Genomic DNA, 25705 nt, shown 5'->3' with positions numbered 1-25705 from the left:
GCACCAAGAGGAAAGACCTGGCCGGGCGAGAGTCACCCACGAAGCACAGCGCGGGGGTCGGTCTCCGGCGGCCGTCCAGGACCCGCCCCGCCAGGCTCCGCCTCCCGGGCGCCGCGGGCAAGGCGCAGAGACGGAAGTATGGGCTGCCAATGAGAGGTGCGAGGTGCTGGGGGCGTGTCCAAGGAGGGCCTTCCCCAATGGAGGCCGTCTCTGGCGGCGGGAGCTGCCAATGAAGCCCTCGGGAAGGCGGGGTCAGGAAGAGCGTTGTCCAATCAGCTCGACTGGTCATCCTTCCCTACCATAGGTGGGGCTGCTGGGCGCGGGGCGGGTGTGAGTGGGCCTCTCCCAATGGACAGCGGCCGGGGGGCGTGGCTGCGGCGCGAAGGCCAGCGGCGGGCGGCAGCCGCAGTTCCCGGCGCGCTCTGGCTCCGGCGGCCCCTCCGCACCATGGCGGGCCTGGGGCGGCCGGGCCCGGGGCCCCGCTCCGCGCTGCCCGCCTGGAAACGGGAGATCCTGGAGCGGAAGCGGGCCAAGCTGGCGGCCCTGGGCGGGGGCGCGGCGCCGGGAGCCGGAGCAGGCGCGGCGGGACCCGCGGAGCCGGCGGCCGAGCGTCTCGTGCTGGCCGAGAGCCTGGGCCCACTGCATGAGAACCCGTTCATGCGGCTCGAGTCGGAGCGGCGGCGCGGGGCGCGGCGCGGCGGGGGCGCGGGCGCGGCGGGGGCGCGGCCGGTACAGCAGCTGCTGGAGCTGTACCGCCGCGTGCCGGGCGTACGCACGATCCGAGCCGACAACATTCTCATCATCGAGTCGGCGCCCGGCTTCCCGCCTGCTGCCCCCGGCCCCGCCGTGGGCCCGGCCGCCCGCATCCGCGCCTCCGAGGTGTTCGTGTACGAGGCGCCGCCGTCGCCGCCGCCGGGCCGCGTCAGCCGTCTGCTGGAGAAGTTCGACCAGCCGGCCGCGCCGCGCCGCCGCGGGAGCCCGGAGCGCGGCCGCCCTCCGCCGCCGGCGCCGCCCGCCCCCGGCCCGGCCGCCCAGCGCATAGGCGAGCGCGCCGCTTGCTTCGAGCCCGAGCGCCACGGCACAGGCCCCGCGGCCCGGCGCAGCGACTTCCTGCAGAAGACCGGCAGCAACTCCTTCACGGTCCACCCCCGGGGCCTGCATCGCGGTGCGGGCGCTCGACTGCTCCCCAACGGGCCCGCGGCCCCGGAGCCCCGGGTCGGCGCTGCCAACGGCATCGCGGGCTCCGCGCCGGGGCCGGGCGATTGGAAGCCAAAGGTGGAGTCTGGGGAGCCCTCCGCCCACCCGTCCCCCAGCTCCGGGACCCCCAGTGCCACTCCAGCCGCGTCCTCGACCCTGCCCATGCCCACCTCTGCCAGTGCCACTCCCAGCCAGCGCCAGTGGGTCTCCGCGGCCACCAGCGCCAACGATTCCTTCGAGATTCGGCCCGCCTCCAAGCCAGACATGGACACGATCCCTGCGGGGGATCTACAGGCTAGGGCCCTGGCCAGCCTACGCGTGAACTCCAGAAATTCCTTCCTGTTCATCCCCAAGCGCAAGGCCTCTGGGGCCCCTCTTCCTCAAGGGAGGCAGTCTGTGGGGCTGCCAGAGGGACAGGTTGTCTGGGCCTTGGAGCACCCGAAGCATGGAGCCCAGCTGGTGCCTGGAGTGGATGGCGCGCCTGTCAGTGGGAGAAGCCCCTTGGGGGTCAAGGAGGGGGCCTGCTCAAGGCCAGCCACTGCCCTAGTGGACCGGGCCGTTAGGTGGCAGAGGCCATTCTCACCACCTCCATCCCTGCCGGCCACCACCGGAGGTGAGCAGGCCCTGGGCTTCGAGGTTCCCAGCCTGGCCAAGAATGGTGGGGAGCCTGGGAGGCCAGGGCTGCCTGTCACCTTCATCGACGAGGTGGACTCTGAGGATGAGGTCCCCCAAGAAGCCAAACTGCCCTGCATGGGGGCTGGCGCACCTCCTCGGTATCACCCATCAGAGCTGCAGCACCAAGGCAGCAATACCTTCACCGTGGTGCCCAAGAGGAAGCCAGGGGTCCTGCAGGCCAATGGGGAGCTTGGGTCACAGGCGGCTGAGGAAGTGGAGGTGGGCAGCGTCTCGGAGCCCCCTGCTCTTCTGGGGACCCCACTGAAGAAGCGCTACCCCACTGTGCATGAGATCGAGGTGATTGGCGGCTACCTGGCCTTACAGAAGTCCTGCCTCATCAAGGCTGGCTCCTCGAGAAAGAAGGTCAGTGGTAGGGGCAGGGTCGCTGGCCACCTGTGGATATAACATGCGCCAGGCCACCTGGCCTAGGTGGGGGGCGGCTATGTGGAGCAGAGGAGAGTCAGGGCTGGGTGACCATGCCAGTAGAGCCCTAATTATCAGGGGCCGTGGGGACAGTGCCTGCTCTACCTTACAGGGCTGGTGTGGAGGGTCAGTCCAGCCAGAGGCCAGCGCCGTGCCTGTGTGCCTGTCTGTGGGTTCTTAGGCTCTGTCTGGAATTGGCTGGGCAGGCCAATTCCGCAGGTCCAGCTGAGAGAAAGTTCGGGCCTGGTTCTACCCTGGCCTGGCTGTGAAGGAGCGGGGAGCCCTGGCCTCTTCAGGTAGCAGGTGCCAGGACGGAAGTGGGAAGGGGCAGGAGGCCCATGATTCAGGTGTGGTTGGATCCCTACCTAGCGAGGCCATTCGGAGGGGCCTGTCAGCTCGCCAGAAGGCACTCTGGCCCGAGCTCAGCAGGATCTGGTCTTGTGTGAGTGCTCCTGCAGCTCCTTGTGTGTTCCAGGCTTAGTCTGAGTCGGGTGTGATGCTGGCGAAAGGTGAAGACATCCCCCTTGTTGGGGAGAAGGGGACTAGGGCAGAGAGAGAACCAGGTGCAAGGCCAGGAGCGTCACTTCCCGGCAGCCCTGCCCTGCCTGGTGACCTGGAACCCTCTGGGCACAAGAAAACGTTCCTCAGCTTCCTGGTCATTCATCTGTGTCTGGCTGCGGGGCATATTCCAAGGACATCTCAGTGTGACCCCCCCCCCCCATCAGCAGGCAGGGCAGTGGGGTGGCACTGGAGGGCCTGTCCTTTAGCTACTGGTATCTAGGTTCACCTCTGAGGCTACCTCTCTGCCTCAGTTTCCCTGGGGTGCTTGGGGGTGGTGACTTGCCTGCCCTGCTGGGATATGCCACCTCCTTCCTTTATTTGCTTTCTTCCTTTCGTTGTCTTGCTGCCAGGTTGGCCTTAGCACGGGCTCTCCTCCCAGTATCATCCTTCCCTCTTTCCTTGGGTGAGGTCCCCTGCATTCCTGCCAGCTCCCACTGCTGGGCCAGCCACCCGCGCCATGTCCCACAGTGCTTTCGGTGGGCAAACTTCGTGCCTGACCTTGCCTCACTTCTCTTTGGTGCCATGGGCTGTGACTGTCCCACCCTCATCCCGACCCATCCCCTCCAAGGCACGGTCCATCCAGTAGCCCTGGCCACTGGCCCCACCCCACCCTTGCAGCCCCCCTTGTCTGCCCCTCCTTCTGCTTTCTGACCCTTGACCCCAGCTGCACTGGGAGGTGCTCCTTCCCAGGCTGGCTAGAGAAGTGGAGTGATAACTGAGGGTTCCCTGCTTTGCAGATGAGGAAAATGAGGCCCCGTGAGGTCTTGGAGCTCACGGGGTGGGGGGGAGGGTTCCTGTTTCTAGGGACACTGTGCTAACCTGGCTGCCCTCCACCGGGAGCCTGGCTCCTTCCCAGGCCTGGAGGGCTGCAGCCTAGAGCCTGGCTATCCCACCACAAGCGGGGGACAGAGCTGTGGGGGTCACTTGTGGCTGGGTTGAGGTGAGAAGGGCAGGGGCCCGAGGGCCAGCAGGGCATGAAGAAGTGATGGGAGGAAGCTGATCCGGCCCAGAGTTGGGGGGGGGTACTAGACCAGCATGGGCCCAGTCTCCGTGCCAGCCTGAGGGGGTTCTGGGTCCAGATGGATGCCTGGCAGGACCAAGGGGCCTGGCGAGGGCCCTACCCGAGCAGCACGACTTGCTGGCAGTGACTTCCTGCCTGGGCATATACCAGCTGGCCTCCCAGGCAGGGCCGGACGCATGGGGGTGGGGTGGGGGTGTGGGGCTGCCTAGCCCTTCAGAGCAGCCTGCAGGCCATGGGCTGCCCCTGTTATCCCTTCTGCCCGTGACCCCTGGGCGCTCCTCCTGCTGCCCCTCCAGGCCTTGGGCCACTGGACCTCACCCTCACATGGACCACTTCAGCCAACCTGCGGTTTGATCATTGTCCCCCAGCCCCCACCCCCTGGCAGGGATGTGGTGGGCTGGAGGGCAGCAGGGTCTTGGTCCCGACTGCTCCCTTTGCTCCCCGCATGGCTGGCTGACCCAGGCCAGTGGAGGGAGGGAGGTGTTGGTGCCTTTTCCAGGGGCCAAGTGCCGTGGGCTCTGCCGGGGGCTCTCTGGGCAGCAGAAGTCTGAGGAGCCTGCCCCTGGGCTGGCACCTCAGTGCCCTCGTGTGGCCTCGGAGGGCTACAGCCCTGCCCTGGGTGGTGGGGGCGCCCAGCCAGCCTGTGTAGCGGGAGGCCTGCCTGGCGGCACACGTCCCCACTTAGTTATCTCTGTGCATAATCACAGATGCTCTATCACTCCCTCCTTGATGGCCAAGCTGGGGCTGGCTGCTGCAGGGCGGTGCGGCCACTGTCCCTCTCACCCCTGCCCGGCCCCCAGGCTGTTCTGGTGGGTGGGGCTGTCCAGCAGCGCTCCACACCTGCCTCCCATGGGGTTGGTGCTGAGGGCCTCCCTTTGTGAGGTGCCACCCTGCCAGGCTCCCGCCTGTCTGGTGGCTTCTTTCCCTCCCCTTTGCTCTTCTCACCTGCTTACCGCTGGTCCTCTGCCTAGCCTGAGCATGTCAGGGTCCCCAGGGCTCAATCCTCAACACTCAGCCACCTGCCCTCACCTCGCCCTCGGTGTGACTGCTACCCCTACACCCCACCTTGCCGGCCCCACCTTGGCCTTCAGACCCGCAGTGCTGCTGCCCTCTGGGGCCTGTCATGCCACCTCACGCTGTGTGGGGTAGGACACCAGGTACCTGGTGATGTGGCTGTATCTCCTCTCATCTGCCCTCTCCACGCCCCCAACTCTCTCAGCAGATGCCCCCCAAGTGGTCTTTCTAGAGCCCAGAGACCTTGGGAGCAGGCCTGGACCCTGCTCGCTCAGCTTTCCTGCCAGCAGAGGGGCTGCACTAGACTGCATTTTTCATGGGGGCAGCTATGGGGACTTAGGTGGGGCAGTAAGGTGTGGTCCTGAGCTCTGGCAGGGTGGGAGATGTGAGCAGGGCGTCGTGTGCTGGGGAGCGAGGGGCGCACCCCCAGCTGGGGAGCGAGGGGCACACCCCCAGCTGGGGCTGGTTGAGCCCTGTCAGGCCGAGTCCAGGGTGGACATGCACAGGTAGGCGGGGCGAGGGGAACAAAGGGCCTGTTAGACCGGGAGGTGGGCCGAGCCAGGAACCACCTGTGGGCTGTGCTCTGAGCAGTGAGCAAAGTCCCCAGAGCCAGGTGACCAGGTGTGTGCAGGTGCCAGCGCCACAGGCCCCTCCCGCCTTCCCTGGGGTCTGGAGCTGACCTCCCCAGCAGCATGAGTCACAGGGCAGCCTGTGACCACAAACACACACCCATAAGTGGGGAGGCTGTTGAGCGTGCAGAGGGGAGGTGGCACAGGACCCGAGGCTGGTCCCCAGCCGGGTACAGACAGGGCCTATGAGCACTGCCCCGCCCCGCCAGGCTGTGCCAGGCTCGGTACCCGCATGCACCCAGCCCCCTCGGTCTCTCCACTAGGAGCTGGTCATGTGGACTAATGAGGGCACACTAATCCGGCTGCCCCAGCAGCCAGTGCTTCCTTTGTCTCCAGTGGTGGGGGATGGGCCTGGGGGGGCTGACGGTCATCAGAGAACTTGCCATGTATCCAGGGGAGCCCTGTTCAGTGTGGCCTTGGGGTGTGGGAGGCTCCTACGCTGGCAGCTCCATCCTGCCTTGGGCTCCTCTTAGGGCCCCCGAGTTCAAGAGGGCTAGTCTTGGAGGGCCAGGAACTGACTGGCAGTGGGTGGGCACCTATGGGCACCGATGGTCACCCCCATGCCAGGCCTCTGTTCTGGTGGGAGCAGCTGGAGGTCCAGGTGGGCCTCCCTGGGGCAGAGCAGGGTGAGGGAGTGGGTGCCTCTGAGTCTCGCTCCTGGTTCTGCCTGGCTCAGGAGGTCTGCTCCTTCCCTGGCCACTTGTCTGTGTAGGCGTCTTGGGCGGGTGGGGGGGCCCTGGGACGGACCTGTGCCTCACCCAGCAGGTGTGTGAGCTGTGCTGAGGTGGGCTGCCCAGGGAAGTGCAGGGCTGTGCGTGCACATGTGGCCGTGGGGCGGCAGGAGTGTGCACCCTTGTTTCTGGACACTGGCCCAGTGGGGCGCTGGCTCCCACTCCTAGTGGGGCCTGCTCACTCGTGTCCCTGAGGCCAAGGCCGAGGCCCCTCCCTGTCCTGCTGTTCCTGGGACTCGTGGTTCTGTCTGGGCCCGGCCCGGCCCCAGCTCCGGCTCCGGCTCCGGCTCTGGCTCCTTCCGTGGGAGGAGGAGGAACTTGAGCTGGCCGCTGGTGTCCTGTGCACAGGAGTTTAATATTTCGAGCCCGGCAGGGCTGCTTCCATCTGCTGCAGGCAGGCCGTGCTCGTATTCATTACCCAGTGACGAGCCCTGCCGAGGGGGCCTGGGGCTTATTGCTCGGGGGTGAGATTCTGGAGACTGCTGAGTGGGCAGCCCAGGTGGGAGGGGAGGGTTACTGACACCCCCACTTGGTGAGCCTTAGGCTAACTCTCTTTGTCGAGTGGGGTGACAGCACTTGGTGCCACTTTGCTGGTGTCGGCCTGCGACCACCACCCGGCTTTGGCACCTCCTGTGGGCCCTTGCCCAGCAGTGGTGGTCCGTGCTGAGCTGGGTGGACAGGACTGTCCAGGTGCTGCGACATGAACTTGGCTCTGGAGAGAGGCGCAGCTGACAGCAGAAGCTGCTAGGAGCAGAGGGTGTGGCCCCCGCTGCAGCCTTCCATGGACTCTGCTCCTGCTTGGAGCCACCCAGCGGGGGGGTGTGGCTGGTCTCTGCTCCCTGAGAAGGCAGGCGGCCCTCTGACCTGCAGGCTGCCTGAGGCTCATGGAGACCCCGAACATGCTGGCTGGGGCCCTGTCCCTGGGAGCGGCGGGTCACTGGGGTGATGTCACCCTGGGCCCAGGGTGCTGTGGGCAGCCAGAGCCAGCTGTCCTCGGGTCGTCGTGGCCTGGGCCTGCAGGGTCCAGGTGGAGGTTTTTCTGGTGAGAGGCACCCCATTGCTTGGAGCCTCTGAAGAGTCCCCCCACCACCCTGTGCCACACTTGGTCCAGCTGGAGGACCATGGTGGCAGGGCAGCGGGGGCCTGGCTGATGTGCCTTCTGTCTGCAGATGAAGATCTCCTTCAATGACAAGAGCCTGCACACCACATTCGAGTACCCTTCTGAGAGCTCCCTGGTGCAGGAGGCCGAGGCCCAGGCCCAGGCCGAGGCCGAGGGGGAAGGGGAGGAGGGCGAGGAGGAGGAAGAAGAGGAGGGGCCCAGCCTGAATGCCACAGTGGAGAAGCCCTTCGTGCTCTTCCTGCCCCGAGCCACGTTCGTTAACAGCGTGGTGCCCGAGAGCCCTCGGCTGTCAGACGGCAGCTCAGGTGAGTGTCCCCCGTCCGGCGGGCAGCCCAGTGGGTAGTCTGGGCCACTTGTGCATACACCCACATGTCCACGTGTGCCCTGGGCCTGCAGGCCTGTCCAGCTACACCCCCAAACACTCCGTGGCCTTCAGCAAGTGGCAGGAGCAGACGCTGGAGCAGGCCCCAAGCGAGGTGGAGCCCACACAGAAGGACGTCATGGTGAGTGGAGTGTTGGGCACAGGGAGGAGGGGTCTCTTAATGCCTGGACAAAGCCCCATTGGCTGCCTTCCTGCCTCCCAGCTCACCCCTGCCAGTCACAGCGACCTCTCAGACTTCCGAAGCGAACCAGCCCTCTATTTCTGACTCCAGCCCTGCCAGGACGGCCAAGCTCTGCCCTCGTTCTGTACCCACCTTTTGCCCTGCCAGGCTCTGCCCCCATCACCCACCCTCCCTTCCCGAGGCTGCTCCTCCCCTGGGTCCATCTGGGAGTCCCTCTCCAGCCCTGGTTTGGGGGCACTGCCTGTGGATGAGGGACAGGTGCTGCTGGACGCTGTGCCCAGCAGCTGTTGGGTGCGTCCGGGTGGAGGACCGGCTTGCCTGCCTGTCCTGCAGGACTACAAGCCCCCCTAGCTGACCCCCTAAGCCCCCATGGCTGAGCTCAGCCTGCCCCCTTTGTGACGAATGGACGTCTTTTGCCTCCGATGGTGGACTCAATAAACAGCACTGGACGAGCCTGCCTCCTTCATGGTTCTCAGCCGGGGAGGGGGGTGCAGAGGCAGGGTCTGTGGGGCTCCAGTGAGAGGCTGGCAGTGGAGAGGGGACCACGTGGGGTTGGTGTGGGCCCAGCTTGGATGTCTCAGCCTGGGGTACAGGAGGTGGGGCCCCCCCCACACCTCGCAGTACTGCTGGTCCAGGTTGTCACTCCCCACAGCCCCAGCTACCCTCCCAACCACCCCCTTGCTCAGGACAGGGACCCCCGTGAGTGCTCCCAGCTGCTGGTGCAGCCCCTCCCACCCAGGGCTGATGGGGGGAGCTGTGGTAGGAGGTGGGACTGGGCCAGCTCTGGAGTCTGAAACCCTGCCCAGGGACAGTCAGTGCTGCTGATGTTTTCTGAAGGGCTAAGAGCCTATGCGGGGACCATGGGCAGGGGTCGGGGGGAGTGGGGCCAGAGCCTCAGGGACCTTGTGTCCTCTTTGACCTGACAACTCCCTGAACCACGAGAGCCCATGAGTTCCTTTGGTGTCGGTGCTGGTGGCTGGCAGGGAAACCCAGCGGGCCCTAAGAGGTGGTGGGCAGTTGGCCGGGCTCTACCTGTCCAGTTGCCGGCCTGGAGCTGGGGCTGTTTACAGCCCAGATGTGGAATGTGACCTTGTCCCTTGTGGGGAGCCCGGGCTGGGGAGGGAGGGTCTTTGGTGTTTCCTGGGAGGGCAAGCAGCCACAGGGACCCCACGGGCTGACAGACCAGCAGAGGAGGACCCAGGTCACCTGGAAAGCTGCAGATGGGCAACGGGGTGGAGGCAGTACTGTTGTCAGGCTGAGAACTAGGAATCATGGAGTTGGGGCACAGCTTTTGCTGTGGGACCTGAGCCCAGGAAGGCCACACCTTGTGCTAGACACCAGGGGGTGGCAGAGCCCCTCAGCAAAGGACAGGCTTCATGTGCCAGAGTCAGGGCCAGGGCCCAGGAGAGAGGTGGGCAGTGAGGGTCAGCAAATACCCACACAACCGCCCCCCCAGGAGCCACAGCGCAGCTGGGGGAGGCTCGTGTTCTGGGTATAGTGGGCAGCCGCCCTCTCCCAACAGGACACAGGAAGCAAACTGGCATGTACCTTTACAAAGACAATGTTTACTGACAGTCACAGGCCACCAGAGTGAGCAATGAGGTGAAGGAGGGCCCCAACCCCTCCGCCACTTGCTTGGCCTGGGCACCTGCCGGCAGAGGGAAAACATGAGGGCATTCCCATGATGCTGAGGCCAGAAGCAGGGCCTTCCCACAACCCGGGGAGATGTGGGGGCTTGAGAGCGGCCCCACGTGGAGCTGACCCAGAGCCCACCCCCCCGTTGCCCGTGAGTGCACGGCTAGGACCCCCACCTGGTGGGCTGCGCCCAAGGGCAGTAGAGGTTGGCAGCTGCCTCTCTTGGCACGCAAGACAGTGAGAGAAAGCAGTTGCTGTCGTGAAGGACAAAGACGCTTTGAAGACAGACTTGCTGGGGGCCAAGCCATCGGTGGGCGCAGTGGAGGCAAGCCTCCCGTCCTGGGCCTTGTCAGCTGTCCTTGCCTCCACCGCTCTTCTGCTCTGAGGCTGTCGCCTTGCTCAAATTCCCAGCTTCCTTCTTCAGAACATTAAGTAGAGTCTGTGAGCTCTCCAAGATCTGGGAACAGACACGAAATGGTTGTCGCCGTCCGTCCTGTCGGAAGCTCCCATAGCCCAGCGAAGAGGAAGCCGAGGGGACAGGCGGATAGGGTCGGCAGGGCCCTTTTTCCCTCTGAGTCTAGCCCAAAGCCCCTTCCTCGCTCCCTGGAAAGTCAGGTTAACTCTGGCCCCTGCTGCTGCCGCTCGGCTGCTCAGTCTGGAAGAAACCACGGGATGGGTACTGAGTATGGTACAAAGAACAACCGGGGACACACTAGGTCACTCCATGGTGGGCCTGGCTGTGCCACAGTCCTGTCACTTGTTTGTGGGCATTCCAGGCCAGAACCGCCTGGGGGACTCGCCTGGCAGGCAGGTCCCCAAGCTGCCCCGAGCCTCACCTTGAGGTAGGCAGCCTCGGTCTCGGCGATGGTCTGATCAAACTCGTTTCGAGAGGCGATCTTGCGCGCCAGGTTCTCATTGACGCGGGCCAGTTTCTCAGTCAGCTGCCTCACCTCATTCTGCAGCCGCTGCTTCTCCTCTTCCTCCTGCTGGATCTGCCGGCACAACTCCTCCCGCTTCTGGCACAGCTCCTCGATGCCTAGGGTGGGCGGACGGGGGCAGGGCGGTGGGCACAGGGCAGGAAGGAGCGCACCATCCGTCCCATCTCCTCTGAATCCCAGGGCCTTGTAGGGCACAAAGGTGGCAGAGACACCGGGGGCCGGGCGGGCCTGGCAGGCGTCTCGGGTTAAAGGCGGCCCCACTTGCGGCCACCGGGCGCTGGGCCTGGAGGCGGCGGGGCTCAAGCGCTTGCTCACTCCACAGATATCGAGCACCGGGTGCGTGTCCCACCAGGTGCTAGCTGTTGAGCGCCGGGCAGCTCCGAACCGCCTCCGCGCAGTCCGGGCCGGGCCACCCTCGCACCCACGGAGCGACAGACTGGGCCGTGTGCTGCGGGCCACCTGGTGCCTGCGCCTGCCGGCCGCCGAGCCCCACGGCCTCCCCGCCTGCCCCGCAGGCCCCGCCGCGCGGCCGCTCACACTTGACCAGCTCGTTGTTGTAGTTCTGCATCGCCGCGCCCTGCTGGGTCATGGTCGCCGGCCACTCCAACCGCCGCCCCGGCACCGCCGCCCGCGCCTGCGCACTGCCTCTCAACAGCGCGCCCATCCACACGTCACCTTCGCGCGCCTCCGGCCTCGCTCTGCGTCATCACCGCGCGCGGCGCCGAGCGGCTCTGGATGCTGGGGGGTGCCGATGGCGGCGGCGGAGGCCCCCGGGCCGACACAGCAGCTGCTGCTGGCCTGGAACACCGTGAGCACCGGGCTGGTGCCGCCGGCCGCGCTGGGACTGGTGAGGCCGGGGGGCGGGCGGCGGGCCCGGCGCGCTGGGCGGCGGCGTGCACCCCCGAGCCGGCCTCCGGGCGCCGCGAGGAGGGGCAGCGGGGTTTCCGCGGCGGCCCCTCCGCCACCTCTACGCGGTGTCCCCTGCTCCTCACGGTTTTCTGCACTCCAGGCGTCCTCCCGGACCAGCGGCGCGGTCCCTCCCAAGGAAGAGGAGCTGCGGGCGGCCGTGGAGGTGCTGAAGGGCCACGGCCTGCACTCGGTCCTGGAGGAGTGGTTCGTGGAGGTGCTGCAGAACGATTTGCAGGCCAACATCTCCCTCGAGTTCTGGAATGCCGTCTCCCAGCGCGAGAACTGTGCCGACGAGCCCCAGTGCCTTCTGCTGCTGCTTGACGCTTTCGGCCTGCTGGAGAGCCGCCTGGACCCCTACCTGCGCAGCCTGGAGCTCCTGGAGAAGTGGACTCGCCTGGGCTTGCTGATGGGCGCCGGCGCCCAGGGCCTGCGGGACAAGGTCCACACCACGTTGCGGGGCGTGCTGTTCTTCTCCACCCCCAGAAGCTTCCAGGAGATGGTCCAGCGCCTCTATGGGCGCTTCTTGAGAGTCTACTTGCAGAGTAAAAGGAAAGGGGAAGGGGGCACAGACCCGGAACTGGAGGGGGACTTGGACAGCAGGTATGCCCGCCGCCGGTACTACCGGCTTCTGCAGAGCCCAGTGTGTGCGGGCTGCGGCAGTGACAAGCAGCAGTGCTGGTGCCGCCAGGCCCTGGAGCAGTTCCATCAGCTCAGCCAGGTCTTGTGAGTACTTGCGCCCAGGCCAGGCCCGTTCTTCTGATTCCCACTTGCTCCCCTGAGCCCTGCTGGCCTCTTGCAGAGAGCTGGTGAGCTGGTTGGGGTCTCTGCCACCTGTCCTGGTCGCCATGGACATGACAGGGAGGGTCCCCAAGAGCCTTGTGCTGTAACACCTTTTGTCCTGAACACAGGTGTGTCTGTGACTCAAGTTAGCCCAAGGTTTCACACTTTGCTTGCACTAAGATCCTGTGTGATTCCAAGGTTCTTGGGCCATGCAGAATTCAGCTGTGCCTTTTATAGGCTGTGGGGGAGCAGTGATGCTCACCCTATCCTGTAATTGCAGAAGGTGGGCTTGTTATTTCTTCTTTTGGGAACAAGTTGAGAAAAGGCTGGTATGCTGGGCGAGCAGACACCTCTCCAGCCCTTTGAAGAGGAAAGGATTCTGTTGTTAGAGCCAGGCCTTCTTGTACTGGCTCTCCACCTTCTGTGGCCACTATGACAGTTTTATCATGTTGAGAAAAGTGCCAGCAGTGCAGCTGTTAGGGAGAGGGTCTCGTACCTGGACCTAGGGAGTGGTCCTGTTGCTGGTAGGGATGAGGGAGGCCCCGAACGATGTCTGCTGGGTTCGCCCCAGATGAAAGTCACACAGAAGCATTCTTTCACATCTCCTATCTTGAGTCCCTTTGCCATTGTAGGCAAGGGTTGGCCCTGAGTGGCACCAACCATGGCATGTGTACACATGTGGCCAGGTGGCAATGTGTGTAGTTGTTGTTTCTGAGCCATTTCTGGGAGATGAGACTGGTCCCTGAGTCATACATGCTGCTCACATGGGGAAGGCCAGCATCCCAGCCCATGCAGAAAGGCCACCTGGGGAGGATGGTCAGGGCCTTGCCAGTGCTGTTTCCTCCCAGCAGCTCTTCCTCAAAGCCCTGTGTACTATGTGCCTCCACCAGGAGGGCCATGGGAGGTGTGTGCTGGGTGTGGGGGCAGTGTGTGCAGCCCGTGCGCTGTGCACGCTCCATGGGCAGGGCTCTCCTCCAGACACAGGCTCAGTCTGCTGGAGCGGGTCAGTGCTGAGGCCGTGACCACCACCCTGCACCAGGTGACCCGGGAGAGGATGGAGGACCGCTGCCGGGGCGAGTACGAGCGCTCCTTCCTGCGTGAGTTCCACAAGGTGAGTTCCACACGGCCTCCTCTCAGTCTGTGTCCCGTGAGGACTGGGGAATAGGTTTGCAGCAAACCTGACACCCTGGCTTTAGAAGTAGCCCAAACGTGGAGGAGGGGTGAGCCAGGACCTCATGGGTGGTTGAAGCTAACTTACTGCTGGGTGGAGGCTGGTCCCTGTGGACCTTTTTATCACCCCCCCCCCCCCGCGACAACCAGGAAGAGCCTGCAACATGCTCAGCAAGGCCTGTATAGAGTCACGTGGCTGGAGGCAGTGCCAGGGTCTGGCATGTGGCAGTGAGGGGCCTCAGGGTGCCCATGCTGTTGGGGCGTGGTCTGGGGTTCTGTTCTGAACTCCTCAGAGTCACGGAGGAGCTGGGCAAAACCATGGGGTGCAGACCAGCCTGGTGTCTGCCTCCTGAGGGTACAGGTTAGCTGCCATGGGGGCGCAGAGCTGTCCCACAGCCGTGGTCTGGAGTGGACGTGGGCCTGGAAGCCTGATTGGGGTAGCCCCGAGGCTGCAGTGTCAGGTGGTCTTCTCGGTGGTTGGACAGTCTGTTGGGGGGATGTGTGCATCCCTGAGAGCACGTGGCGGTATGTCTTGTAGGCGTACATGATATGCTCAAAAATGTTCTCGCTGGATGCTGCGTTGTCTGCATGTAGGGGCTGGTCGCGTATGCAGTCCCCATGGTGTGTCTGTTCTCGGGGCTGAGAATGTACTCTGTGTGCTAGGTCAGGGCCACTCGCACGTGGAAGGGCGTGGGGGGCATTGGTGGAGGCTCTGACATGCCCCTTTTGACCATCATCCTGCTAATGTGATTCTGGCTTCCAGAGCAGGTGGCCTTGGGGACTCCCCAGGGCCCGGCAAGCAGGCTGGTAGCTGTGCTGCCCCACCCAGCCTCTGCTCTGGGTGAGGCTGGGCTCTGCCCCACCTGCCTCTCCTGTGCTCTCCCACAGTGGATCGAGAGGGTAGTCGGCTGGCTGGGCAAGGTGTTCCTGCAGGATGGCCCCGCCAGGCCTGCGTCCCCTGAGGCCGGCAGCACGCTGCGTCGCTGGCGTTGCCATGTGCAGAAGTTCTTCTACCGCGTGTACGCTGGACTGCGAATTGAGGAGCTGTTCAGTGTCATCCGAGGTCGGCCCCGCTGCCTAATGCAGAGCTTCCCAACCCCACCTCCCGCCCCCAGCAGGGCAGCTGGGGGGGGCGTCCCAGCCGTCTCACATCCCTACTCTGGACGGCCTGTGTGCCCCATAGGGCGCTTGTGGTCAAATGTGTGGGCACATGAAGGCCTGAGGGCAACAGCGCTCATCCCTCAGGCCCTGCTGCCTCTGGGCTCCCTGGCAGGCGACATGGGTGCGTGCCACATGTGCGTGTGTGTGTGTGCAAGACCGGCTCTCTTCCTGCAGACTTCCCAGACTCCCGGCCAGCCGTTGAGGACCTCAAGTACTGCCTGGAGAGGACCGACCAGCGGCAGCAGCTGCTCGCGTCTCTCAAGGCCGCCCTGGAGACGCGGCTGCTCCACCCAGGTCCTGCGGCTGACCACCGTCCACCCTCAGGGCCCAGGGCCCGGAGCTGGGCCTGGGGAAGGGGTTAAGAAGCAGTTTTGTGCAGTTCTTACGGGGTTGGGGCCTCCACTTCAGCCTCCTTTGCCCTGAGTTGTGGGAACTGACGGGTCTGGCCTGGGGGTGGGGCAGTGTGGAGAGGGGACGCTGTGGAGAAAGCACATGGGAGTGGGAGTGAGAGATGGGGGCAAGCGGGTAGCTCCTTATGGGTCGCACTGGTGTCCTGGGGAGTGAGGCCACAGTGGCGACCTCAAGACCACATGGCCAATATGTGGTGCCTTGGTGTCCCTGTGTTATTCTGGGCATTGCCGTCACCGCCAGCCTTTTCCCGGCTGCAGGCGTCAACACATGCGACATCATCACCCTCTACATCTCCGCCATCAAGGCACTGCGCGTGCTGGACCCCTCCATGGTCATTCTGGAGGTGGCTTGTGAGCCCATTCGCCGCTACCTGAGGTGAGCGCCATGGGTGGTCGCAGGACCACTCAGATGTAGGTGCTGGTGTCCCGCCTTTCCCCCCCCACCCCCACCCCCCGTGCAGCTGAGTTCCTGAGGGACCAGGGATGCTCTGTTCCTCCTGCTGTACTGAATGGCCTGGCCCAGGCCACATCCTCTTGCTGGTGCTGGCTCCTGTCCTATTGCTCAGTGTCACCACGCCCCTGCCCCTCCTCCATCCCAGCAGAGGTACCCAGCTGACCGGGGAGTGGGACCCTGTGCTCTGGAGTCCATTACACAATGTGCTGGAGCTGGTGCGCTGGCACAGTCGCCATGAAGCCCCTCTGGAGAGTGGAGGGGCTGGGGCTGCCCTAAGTCGTACCTGCTGCCTCCCGGCCGTGAACTCCTGGCTCTGGGTCTGCCTGTCATCCCAGGTCCTGCTCCCAGAAAGTCATGGTTTTCATTTTTTTTTTTTTTTTTTTTGAGACAAAGCGTGATGGGCCTGTTTTGGCACGGTGTCAGGGTACTGGCTGGAGGGAGGAGCTGACGGGTGGTCAGGTGGGTGGCATTGAGGTGCCAAGAGGGCCGACGGTGCTGACACTGGTAGGACTCGGGAGGACACGGTGCGGCAGATTGTGGCCGGGCTGACGGGCGACTCAGATGGGACAGGGGACTTGGCTGTCGAGCTGTCCAAGACAGACCCAGCGAGCCTGGAAACTGGCCAGGACAGCGAGGATGACTCCGGCGAGCCTGAGGACTGGGTCCCTGACCCCGTGGACGCCGACCCAGGTCTGCAATTTCCTGTCCCGCCAGCCCCGCCAGCCTCTGCATTGTGGGGAGGTTCCCGCCGGGCGGGCACTCTGGTCTCCAGGTTGTTGCTGTCTGCTCTGAGGCTTGAGCAGGTCAGAGGTCAGGGCCCCACCCAGTGCAGTTCCCAGAGTGCTTGAGGTGGGCCCGTTCTGGGCCTGTGGTGGGCTGTGTCCTTCAGGCCTGGGCACAGGTGCTGAAGTGCCAGGGGCATCTGTCCCCGTGCTGTACAGGGAAGTCCAGCTCCAAGCGGCGCTCCTCGGACATCATCAGCCTGCTGGTCAGCATCTACGGCAGCAAAGACCTCTTCATCAACGAGTACCGCTCGCTGCTGGCTGACCGCCTGCTGCACCAGTTCAGCTTCAGCCCCGAGCGGTGAGGCTGGTCTCCCAGGCACTGTGCCACGCTGCCTGAGGCCACCCTGTCAGTCCCTGAGCACGTCCATGCCCAGCTGAGTTCCCCCGGGCAGACATGCACCGTCCTGGGATGCCTGGGGGGCGGCCCAGGAACTGGGGGGGAAGCAAGGCCTGCAGACTGCAGGTCTCGGATAGGATGGAGCAGGCACAGGGCCCTGATGGCTGGCGCTGTGCTTCCTGACGCCTCCTGGCCTGGGGGTGTCTCTGCACCAGCCGCTCTGCTGAGCTGCCTGTGGGGCAAGGGCACGCTGCACCCGCTGAGACGCATCCTTCTAGGGAGATCCGCAACGTGGAGCTGCTGAAGCTGCGCTTTGGCGAGGCCCCGATGCACTTCTGCGAGGTCATGCTGAAGGTGGGTGGAGGCCCCGCCCACCGGCCCCGCCCTACCCCCCGGCCCCGCCCCTCCCCCCGGCCTTCGTGAGACCACGACTGCTCCCCAGGACATGGCGGACTCCCGCCGCATCAATGCCAACATCCGTGAGGAGGACGAGAAGCGGCCCGCGGAGGAGCAGCCGCCATTCGGGGTCTACGCCGTCATCCTGTCCAGTGAGTTCTGGCCCCCCTTCAAGGACGAGAAGCTGGAGGTCCCCGAGGACATCAGGGAGGCCCTGGATGTGTACTGCAAGAAGTATGAGAAGCTGAAGGTACTGCCCGCCGACCTGGAGACCCTGCCCAACAAACGTCCGGATGGGCGAGGGCCCTCTCCGCCGTCCCCTCCTGCTGCCCCCACGTGTCCGCACTGGGGCGACAGGCTGCGCCCAGGCTCTGCTCCCCGCCCCTTCCCTCTTCGCAGCCTGCGTGTGCGTGCCCCTGTGTCGCCGTCCCCTCTTCACAGCCCCTCTCTCTGGGCTTCCTCTTCCACTGTCTATGCTTTGGCCTCCGAACCCGGGCTTGGGGGCGGCACTTCGCAGGGCAACTGAGGCTGTGTCTGTTGTGTGGGCATGTGCCCAGGAGTCTGCAGATTGCGCTGGAGGTGTCTGACCTCTGACCCTGCCCCCACTTAGTTTCCTGGAAGCTGTTTTCTCGGTCTCGGTGCCTGAGGCCCAGGACTGTACTGTGTGCTGTCAGTCCTGGGGGGCGCAGGGCTGGGCCAGGAGCACAGGGAGGGGAGGAGCAGACTGGCTGAGTTAGCCAACAGGCCGAGTGGTGGGGCGGGCAGTTCAGGTGGCAGGTGTGGGTGGGTGGGGCGGGGGGCGGGGGGTGGGCAGAGGTCCCTTCTTTGCAGGTGACGGTTCATTAGAATCTTGGCGGGAGAGAGGAAGGAGTTACCATCTGTCCCAGGTTTCTGGGGACAGGTAAAGAAACAGGTTCTGGGACTGACAAGGCATGTGAGGCCTGAGTCCGTAGGGTGCAGCCCAGTGAGCACTTGGTCTCAGAGGATGCTGGGCGCCCAAACAGCGGACGAGTGGAGAACCCCAAACCCCAGGAGTACCTGGGGCAGCCCGGAGACGTGGAACAGCAGCCAGGGCTTCAGGAGCCTCAGGACGGAGCGTCGGGAGGGCCAGGTGGGGCCGGGGGTGGGGGGGGGTGGCAGCTCCTCCCGGTTTGCTGGGCCCACATGCATTGCTATTACGGGCCAGGAACTTACCTGCTCAGTGCAGCGGGCTCAGGGTAGGCCTCCCTCCCAGAGACAGGTGAGGGCAGGGGCCTAGAGTGGGGAGGCCAAGGAGGGCCATCCTCAGGGCAGTGTCACACAGGTGAGCGTGCGGCCTGCATGGCCCCCCCCCATGCTTCCTGCTGCTGCCCGGTCGGCACAGCACCCACCTCTTCCTGGTGAGGACATGTATGTGTGGGGTGCCCTCCCCAGCCCTCTGGTCTGGCTCAGGCCGGGGCTCCAGTGCACTTTCTGTGCTTGGTGGGACATTGGAAGGGCATGGGCAAGCCCCAGGGCTGTGCTGAGGGGCTAGGCCTGTGGCCATGGTGCCTGACCCCCACCACTTGGGCCCCCAGCCTCAGGGCTGTGCTGGATACGTGCAGGTGGCCTTCAACCATAGTGTGCTTGCCTCTTGCTCTGCTGCTGCGCCTTGTCTCTGGCCTGTTGTGCTGGACCGCTAGCTGTAGAGGTCATGGCCTTGGAGCCAGAGAGCCTGGGCTTCCGTTTTCTCTCTGCAAATTGGATTCATCATTGTCTCCCCTTAAAAGCCATGGGGGTTGTGGAAGGACTCAGAGCCACACTTGGCCTGGAGTGGCTGTATCAGTGTCCTGGGGGCGGCCGTAACGAAGTACCACAAATGGGCTCGAAACAACAGACTTTATCAGCTCAGTTCTAGTAGCTGGAAGTCCCAAATCATGGTGTCCTAGGGCTGCACTCCCTCTGAAGGCTCTAGGGGAGGGTCCTTCTTCCGCTCCCAGCTTCTTGTGGCTCCATGTGTCCTGGCCTTGTGGCCACATCCCTCCAACCTCTGCTTCTGTCGTCACGGCTTCTCCCTGTGACTCGAAATCTAAACTTCCTTCTTATGAGGACACCAGTCCTATTGCGTTAAGGACTCACTCTACTGGGTCTGACCGCATCTTAACTACATCTGTAATGACTTGCTTTCCAAGTTAAGGCCACATTCTGAGGTCTTGGGGGTTAGGACTTTAACATTTTTGGGGGGGCCAATTCAGCCCACAAGAGGCCTCCCTTTGGACCCTCAAAACTGAAGTTCCCACGTGCAAAACACGTGCAGTCAGTTCCATCCCCCGGGTCTTAATCATTCCAGCACCAGCTCCAAAGTCAAAGTCTCATTTAAATATCAACTCAAAAGCCCCACATCTCAGCATCTAAGTAGCATCTAAATCAGGTGAGGGTAAGACTTGGGGTACGATTCATCCTGGGGCCCAAGTCCTTCAGCTGTGCGCCTGTGAGACCAGACAGTAATTGTCTTTCAAGCATATGGTCATGGGAAGGGTGTCGGGCAGACACCCCCATCTCAAAAGGGAGAAGCAGAAGGAAGGCCCACAGGCCCCAGGCAAATCTGAGATCCTGGGAGGAAACCCCTCGATTCTGAGACCTGTACCACTGGCTCCGTGCCATCTTCCCACCCTGCTGCAGCAGCCTTACCTGCAAGCTGCTCACTTAGCCATGTCCCCTTATGGTCCAGGTTGGCAGTGTTTCTCTTGGTAAAAAACCCTCAGACCTTGGTCTCCCTGCAGGATGCCATGCAGGGCGTGAAGCCACACATCCTGCCCGGACAAGCCATCTGTGTCCTGGCCATGAGACCACCGCTTGGCTCCACCATCACAGCTCTAGATTTGGCTCTTTCCAGAGCACACAGAGAAGAGCCCAAATTAGCAAGTACCAGGTCGCTTTGCCTGCCAGTTTCTTGCATTTAACTACAAGCAGCAGAGAAACCAGGCTGCACCCCCTACCCTCTATTTGGAAATCTCAGCTGAATATCCAAGTTTGTCACTTGCCAGTTCTGCTTCTCACCCAGGAGAACACAACTCAGCCACATCTCTGCTGCCTTCTAACAAAGATTGCCTTTTTTCCAAGCTCAGGAACCTGTCCCTTGTTTCGACACACCTCACTGGAATGGCCTTTGCTGTCTCTTTCTAGCACCTATCTCTTCACAGCAGTCCAGGCTTTCATGAGAATGCAGCTCAAAAACTGCCAGCCTGGAGCCATCACCCAACCCCATAGCCACTCCCACATTTTTAAGTGGTGTTACAGAAGCACCTCTTTCCTGGGACCAAAATCTATTTCTTGTGGCTGCCATAGCTAAGGACCACAGACCAGGTGGCTTAAAACAACAGGCACTTGTTTCAGTCCTGGGGGCCAGAGTCAGATCATGGTGCCAGCAGAGCCTGGTCCCTCTGAAGGCTTAGGAGCAAGTCCTCTGCCTGTCCCAGCTCCTGGTGGTGCCGGCGGTCCCCGCCACTCCTGCCCTGTGGCACGTCACTGCAGCCCTGTGTCTATCTTCGCACCCCCTTTCCTGTTCCGAGGACACTGGCCATGCTACAGCAGGGCCCGCTGTGCTCCGCGAGGACCTCCTGTCATTACACCTTCACTGACCTGTTTCCAGGTCGGGTTCGGGTTGCGTTCAGAGGGCCTGGGGGTGAAGGCGTGGACAACTCTTTCAGACAGTTTAGCTCCTAACCGGTGGGTTCTTGAGTTAGGGCTTGCTGTCAGATCGTGGTGGTTGGGAGGTGGGGACTGGAGCCCCCCCTGTACTCACCGTGCTGCTGCGTGCCTGGCTGCTGGGGGGGGGGTGGGCAGGTCAGGAAGCCCTTTCCTCACCTGGTGCCAGGGAGCAGAGCCTGGTTCCGCTGGGCTGCCTGTGCTGACTCCAGCCCTCCCCAGGCCATGCGGACCCTCAGCTGGAAGCACACCCTGGGCCTGGTAACCATGGATGTGGAGCTTGCTGACCGCACGCTGTCTGTGGCCGTGACCCCTGTGCAGGCAGTGGTCTTGCTGTATTTCCAGGACCAAGGTGAGCCGACTGCCCAGGCACTGCTTCCCCCGGGGTGGGGGTGGGCAGGACGTGGGCCACCCCTTGCCATCCCCTCCCCACCGGGCCTAGCCCAGCGTGCCTGGCCGCCCCCGCAGCCAGCTGGACCCTGGAGGAGTTGAGCAAGGTGGTAAAGATGCCGGTGGCCCTGCTGCGACGGCGCATGGCGGTGTGGCTACAGCAGGGCGTGCTGCGGGAGGAGCCTACCGGCACCTTCTCTGTCGTGGAGGAGGAGCGGCCCCAGGACCGTGACAGCATGGTGCTCCTAGACAGCGACGACGACAGTGACTCGGGCATGGCCTCCCAAGCCGACCAGAAGGAGGAGGAGCTGCTGGTGCGCCCGTGGGACTGGGGGCGGGGCTGTGGGCGGGGCCGCGGGAGGGGCTGACCGCCGCTGTCCCCGCAGCTCTTCTGGACATACATCCAGGCCATGCTGACCAACCTGGAGAGCCTGTCGCTGGAGCGCATCTACAGCATGCTGCGCATGTTTGTGGTGACGGGCCCCGCACTCGCTGAGATTGACCTGCAGGAGCTGCAAGGCTTCCTGCAGAAGAAAGTGCGCGAACAGCAGCTCGTCTACGCCGGAGGCGTCTACCGCCTGCCCAAGAGCTGTGGCTGACAGGCTGCCGGCCCTGCCCTGCAGCGCTCCACCTGCCCGTGCCCTGCAGGATGGACAGCCAGGCGCTGCGCACGCTCTGCCCAACCCCCCACTCACTGCCTAGCTCCCAGAGTACACAGTAAAATGGTTGGTTCTTCATCCTTTCCCTGTCTTGGTGGCTTTGTGGGCCCCTCATGGACACATATACAGGTTCTCCCTCCAGACCAGCCTCTCCACATCAGCCTGGCAGGTGAAGGGAACTGCAGAAGAGGCCCTGGCCTGCCCACCTGTGTTTGGGCCCCAAAACACAGTTCTGCAAGTGGGTGCCCTCAAGGCCCACCATGCCGGCAGACATGAGCACCAGGACTTAGCTGCCCTCCAGCCCCCTACAGGGTGCCAGCTCCAGCCGCACTCATCTAGCCTTTGAAAGGACCCCGTGGGTCACCCTCCCTCTGCATAGCCCGAGGGTCCAGCCCTCAAGGGCTGGGCCAGGAGCCCCAGGGCTGCTACTGGGACATGTGGGTCTCATTGGAACATTGGAGGCAGCGCAGGCAGGCTGTTTCCTGCTAAGCCAGGAACCTCTTGCACCCCTAAGCGGGATGGCCTACCTGGGACACGCCCTGTGGTGGGAGGGAGCAGGCATTTGCTGTCCCAAACTAGAGTCAGGCAGCCGCAGTGCTCTGGGTTCACAGTGACGTGTGCTTTCGGGAAGGCCACTTACCTCCACACCCCAAAGGTGTGGTCAGGACGAAGGGCCTGTGAGCCCAGCTGGTCAGCGCAGCACCTTTCCAGGCCCCACCCTCATCCTGAGGTCCCAGGAGGTGGGGGCGTTGGCCCTGCCCAGGCCCCAGGCCTTCAAAGCTGCACCAGGCACCACAGCCTTAGGCAGAAACTGCTCTGGCCTGGTGGCACTGTCCTGGCAGGCGACAGACCCTGTGGAGGGAGCACCTGCTGCCCAGACACCCCTCAGTCCCCACAGTCCGGCTTCACAGGGCCCTGAGTGGCACTGTCCCCCAGGATGTCCCCTTCCTGCTCCAGAGCACACTGATTGCCATGGCCTGAGGAGGACAGGGTGCGAATGAGGTCATGGCCTCAGCCGTTGGAGGGGTCTGACCCGCTGTCTGCTCCTGTGCTGTGGGCACAAGTGGGGGGCTTCCCGCTGTCCCCTGAGTTCAGGGGGAGGCCCAGGCAGCTCTGACACCAACACCCGCCGCTGCCTCCAGGCCAGCCCCCACTTGGCACCAGGCTGGATGTGCCTTTGTCTTCCTAACCAGGATGCAAACCTGTTGGACGGGCCTGGCAAGGTGTCAGTGCCAGCCCCAGGGCACAGGCACACCTGCTCTTTCTCCCTTTGAACTTGGTCTGGGGACGAATGTGGTATAACCCAGCGTGTCTTGGGTCACAGCATCATTCAGCAGGCACAGTGGTGTGTCAGGAGCTGCTGTTGGGCAGGTCCCTGAGGGCCCCTCCAGAAGGGGTCCCCAGCCCTGTGGGGTCAGCCGTGGGGGGGCACTTCCTCTTGCTGCCCGGGTAGTTGGAGGGAGTAGTGCGGAAGAGCAGGGAGGAGGCTGACCACACCGGCCTGCAGGCCAGTGCTTGCCTGGTCTGCAGGACGCCTCATGGGACAGACTCTCAGGTGGCAGGCAGGTGCTGAGGAGGCAGTGGGCTCTGACATTGAAGCTGGAGCCTCGAACGTTGCCTGCAGCCATTTCTGAGCCACCTGCCCCCAGAGCAGAGTGTTCTGGGAAGGCCTGTGAGCAGCAACAGACACACACCTGCTGGGTGATGGCGGATCCCCTGGGAGGCCCTCCAGCCCCAGGCATTGCTGGGGTATGGGTGGGACCCTCCTCAACACAGCCAGTGTGAGGGCAGCAGGTGCAGCTCCCCCACTGGCCAGTCTCAGCCCCTGCTTGTCCCAGCCTTGGGGGAAGGGTGGTGACATTGGCCAGCTGGAGCCCAGGCTTCACTCTTGTCCTGAGAGACACTGAGGCCAGGGGTTGCCTGCTGTGGACCTTCCTGGGTTTCCGGGCCACTGTGTTCACGACCCCACTCGCCCCCTTCCCTGTGAAGCACCATCCCCACGAGACCAGGGCAGTCCCCACCCCATTACCTCTGCCTCAGACCTGGCCGGGAGACAGGAGTGGCTCCTAGGCCCCGTCCACCCTACCTGCCCCACCCCGGGCCTGCCTGCCCAGGGCTCCTGGAATCCCAGCACCCAAGGGCGAGTGAAGCTCCAGCAGGGGCCCTGCCCCCACCCTGCCTGCCTCACAGCCCCACTGTGATGTCAGCGCCTTCCAAAGAATTCCACCAGAGGTGTGTGGTGAGGCTGGGGCTGGACATGGCCCCCTGTCCCCAGCCTGACTCTTGCCTGGTCGGCAGCCCCCTTGGCCTGATATGTTTGTCCCTTTTGCTCTTCCCTGCTGCAGGTGCCTCCTCCTGCCCCTGAACCCCACCCCCAGCCAGGGTCCCTCCCTGTCCAGGCAGGCTGGGCACACTGTCTCCTGGTGGCCACTGGGGTTGGGGGTGGCCCTGGGGGTCCTCCACCAGCAGGTGACCACAGTCCCTTGGCCACACGGGTGCTGTTTCTGCAGCTGGAACCTACTGCGAATGCGGCCTTGGCCTCAGCCGTGAGGCCCTCATTGCCTTGCTCGTGGTGCTGGCTGGTATCAGCGCCAGCTGCTTCTTTGCCCTCGTCATCGTGGCGGTCGGTGTCATTCGAGCCAAGGGGTGTGTGAGCCCCAGGGTTGGGATGAGTGGGTGAGGGCTGAAGGACAGCATGGTCTGCCCACCCTGGGCCCTCAGTCTTCCCAGGAAAGGGGCCTCTGCCCCCCCCAGTGGGGTCACAGGGGCCCAGGCATGGCTTTCCCAGACTGTGGGCTGGTGAGAGATGTGAGGGGCACTTCTGGGCTCCTGGAGTCCAGCCCTGTTGTTCTAGGATTCACACCTGCCTTTGTCTCCCCAGTGAAACATGCCCCGGACACATGGACAGAAGGTGAGTGACCCCCAAGGGAGGACCACAAGGGTGAGCTGTGCCCCTGCTCCCTGCCCCCAGGAGCACTGATCAGAGGGTCCAGCATCCCCAGGTGGCCAAGGCCTTGTGAGCCTATGTGGACGGCTGCCCACAGTCAGCCTGACCTGGCACCTGTCGTGCAGATTGGTGGGGCACTTGGGAGTCCAGGAAGACCGCGTGGACCTGCAGACGGTGCACATGGAGGCCCAGCTCATGGATCCCGACCTGGAGGTCTCCACGATGTCGCCCTTGGAGGAGCAGGGCCTAATGGCCATCCCTGTGGACTCAGTGGTCCCATCTGCCACTCTAGAAGAGCTATCCTGTCCTCCCCCACCTGAGTAGGACTGCGGGCAGCTGGGGGAAGGGGCATTAAACAGTATTTAGTGGTTCTGCGCTGTCCCCCTCCCAGAGCCTGTGCAGCTGCGTCACGGGGTGAAGAGGAGTCTGTGGGCCGCTCTGTCAACTCCTTTCTCTTCAATGGGGGTGCAGTGTCCACACCAAGCATCCACTGTCTCCCCTCCAGGGCGGGAGCCACACCCTGGTGTTTCCACTTCCTCCTGCAGTGGCCTCAGTACAGCTCCTCCCCACATCACATCTTCCTGCTGCTCTGTCCCATGAAGCTGGCAGAGATTCTGAGCCCCTGTCCACCCCGCCCCACCCCACCCTCAGAAAACCCCAGTACAGGACCTGCAACTGTGCCACTCCAGAGGGAGCAGCGCTTGACACGAGGACTTGGGCTGGTTGCCCCTGCCCCACCTACACTGTCCCCTTGAGATTCCAGGAAAGTTCTTAGGGGGTGACTGCCTCCCCGCACAGCCTAATAGCCTATCCCCCGGTCTCATGCCCCCATCATGTGCTCATGCCCCCACCAATCATGCACCGAGGGGATGGGTCCATCCCATGGGGGGGGCACTGTATGTGCACTGGGCTCACTTCTCTGAGCTGGAAACTGGGGTGAGGGGCAGGGCCCACTGGGTCCTGCTCTGTGTTGCATTCACGGTGGGTGGTGTGTGTGTGAGATCCAGCTGCTCAGGCTTCAGAGGATGGTGGATTACGCAGGGGGCGAGGGCGACTTGTCAGCACCGCTTGACGTGGAGCCAAGAAGAGCCCCGAGCTCCGGACAGGTGCTGCGAGCTGGCTAAGTGCCCAGCC

At 63.8% G+C, this 25705-nt stretch overlaps 4 protein-coding genes across 6 annotated transcripts; 3 read left to right on the top strand and 1 right to left on the bottom strand.

Moving 5' to 3' along the window:
• Positions 1-391: 391 nt before the first annotated feature.
• TPRN (taperin) lies at positions 392-8386 on the top strand. Its single transcript, XM_081067757.1, has 4 exons — positions 392-2235; positions 7421-7676; positions 7768-7874; positions 7956-8386. The coding sequence occupies exons 1-4, from the start codon at positions 448-450 to the stop codon at positions 8016-8018; spliced, it is 2214 nt and encodes a 737-aa protein (XP_080923883.1). The 5' UTR covers positions 392-447; the 3' UTR covers positions 8019-8386.
• Positions 8387-9479: 1093 nt separating this feature from the next.
• Positions 9480-11171, bottom strand: SSNA1 (SS nuclear autoantigen 1; the record flags this gene model as incomplete). The annotated part of the gene is made up of 3 exons (XM_081067758.1): positions 9480-10026; positions 10406-10605; positions 11045-11171. The coding sequence occupies 3 exons, from the start codon at positions 11169-11171 to the stop codon at positions 9919-9921; spliced, it is 435 nt and encodes a 144-aa protein (XP_080923884.1). The 3' UTR covers positions 9480-9918.
• A 48-nt stretch (positions 11172-11219) lies between these two features.
• Positions 11220-21702, top strand: ANAPC2 (anaphase promoting complex subunit 2). Of its 3 annotated transcripts, none has more exons than XM_081067756.1 (13): positions 11220-11354; positions 11517-12016; positions 13175-13307; positions 14255-14429; positions 14702-14821; positions 15196-15313; positions 15900-16081; positions 16333-16474; positions 16792-16867; positions 16956-17159; positions 20798-20927; positions 21044-21279; positions 21352-21702. In XM_081067756.1, the coding sequence occupies exons 1-13, from the start codon at positions 11259-11261 to the stop codon at positions 21562-21564; spliced, it is 2325 nt and encodes a 774-aa protein (XP_080923882.1). In that variant the 5' UTR covers positions 11220-11258; the 3' UTR covers positions 21565-21702. The 3 variants fall into 3 exon arrangements, with proteins under 3 accessions (XP_080923882.1, XP_080923881.1, XP_080923880.1); XM_081067755.1 differs by having other exon boundaries at positions 11517-12139; positions 13181-13307; XM_081067754.1 differs by having other exon boundaries at positions 11517-12139.
• Positions 21703-23881: 2179 nt separating this feature from the next.
• On the top strand, positions 23882-24895 carry TMEM210 (transmembrane protein 210; the record flags this gene model as incomplete). Its single annotated transcript, XM_081066733.1, has 4 exons — positions 23882-23969; positions 24135-24270; positions 24506-24535; positions 24697-24895. The coding sequence occupies 4 exons, from the start codon at positions 23882-23884 to the stop codon at positions 24893-24895; spliced, it is 453 nt and encodes a 150-aa protein (XP_080922859.1).
• Between the last annotated feature and the right edge of the window lie 810 nt (positions 24896-25705).

Source organism: Rhinolophus hipposideros (assembly GCF_964194185.1).
Source record: "Rhinolophus hipposideros genome assembly, chromosome: 11".
Taxonomy (NCBI): Eukaryota; Metazoa; Chordata; class Mammalia; order Chiroptera; family Rhinolophidae; genus Rhinolophus; species Rhinolophus hipposideros.
The sequence above is the reverse complement of the archived record's forward strand: the minus strand, read 5'-3'. Positions and strand labels throughout refer to the sequence as shown.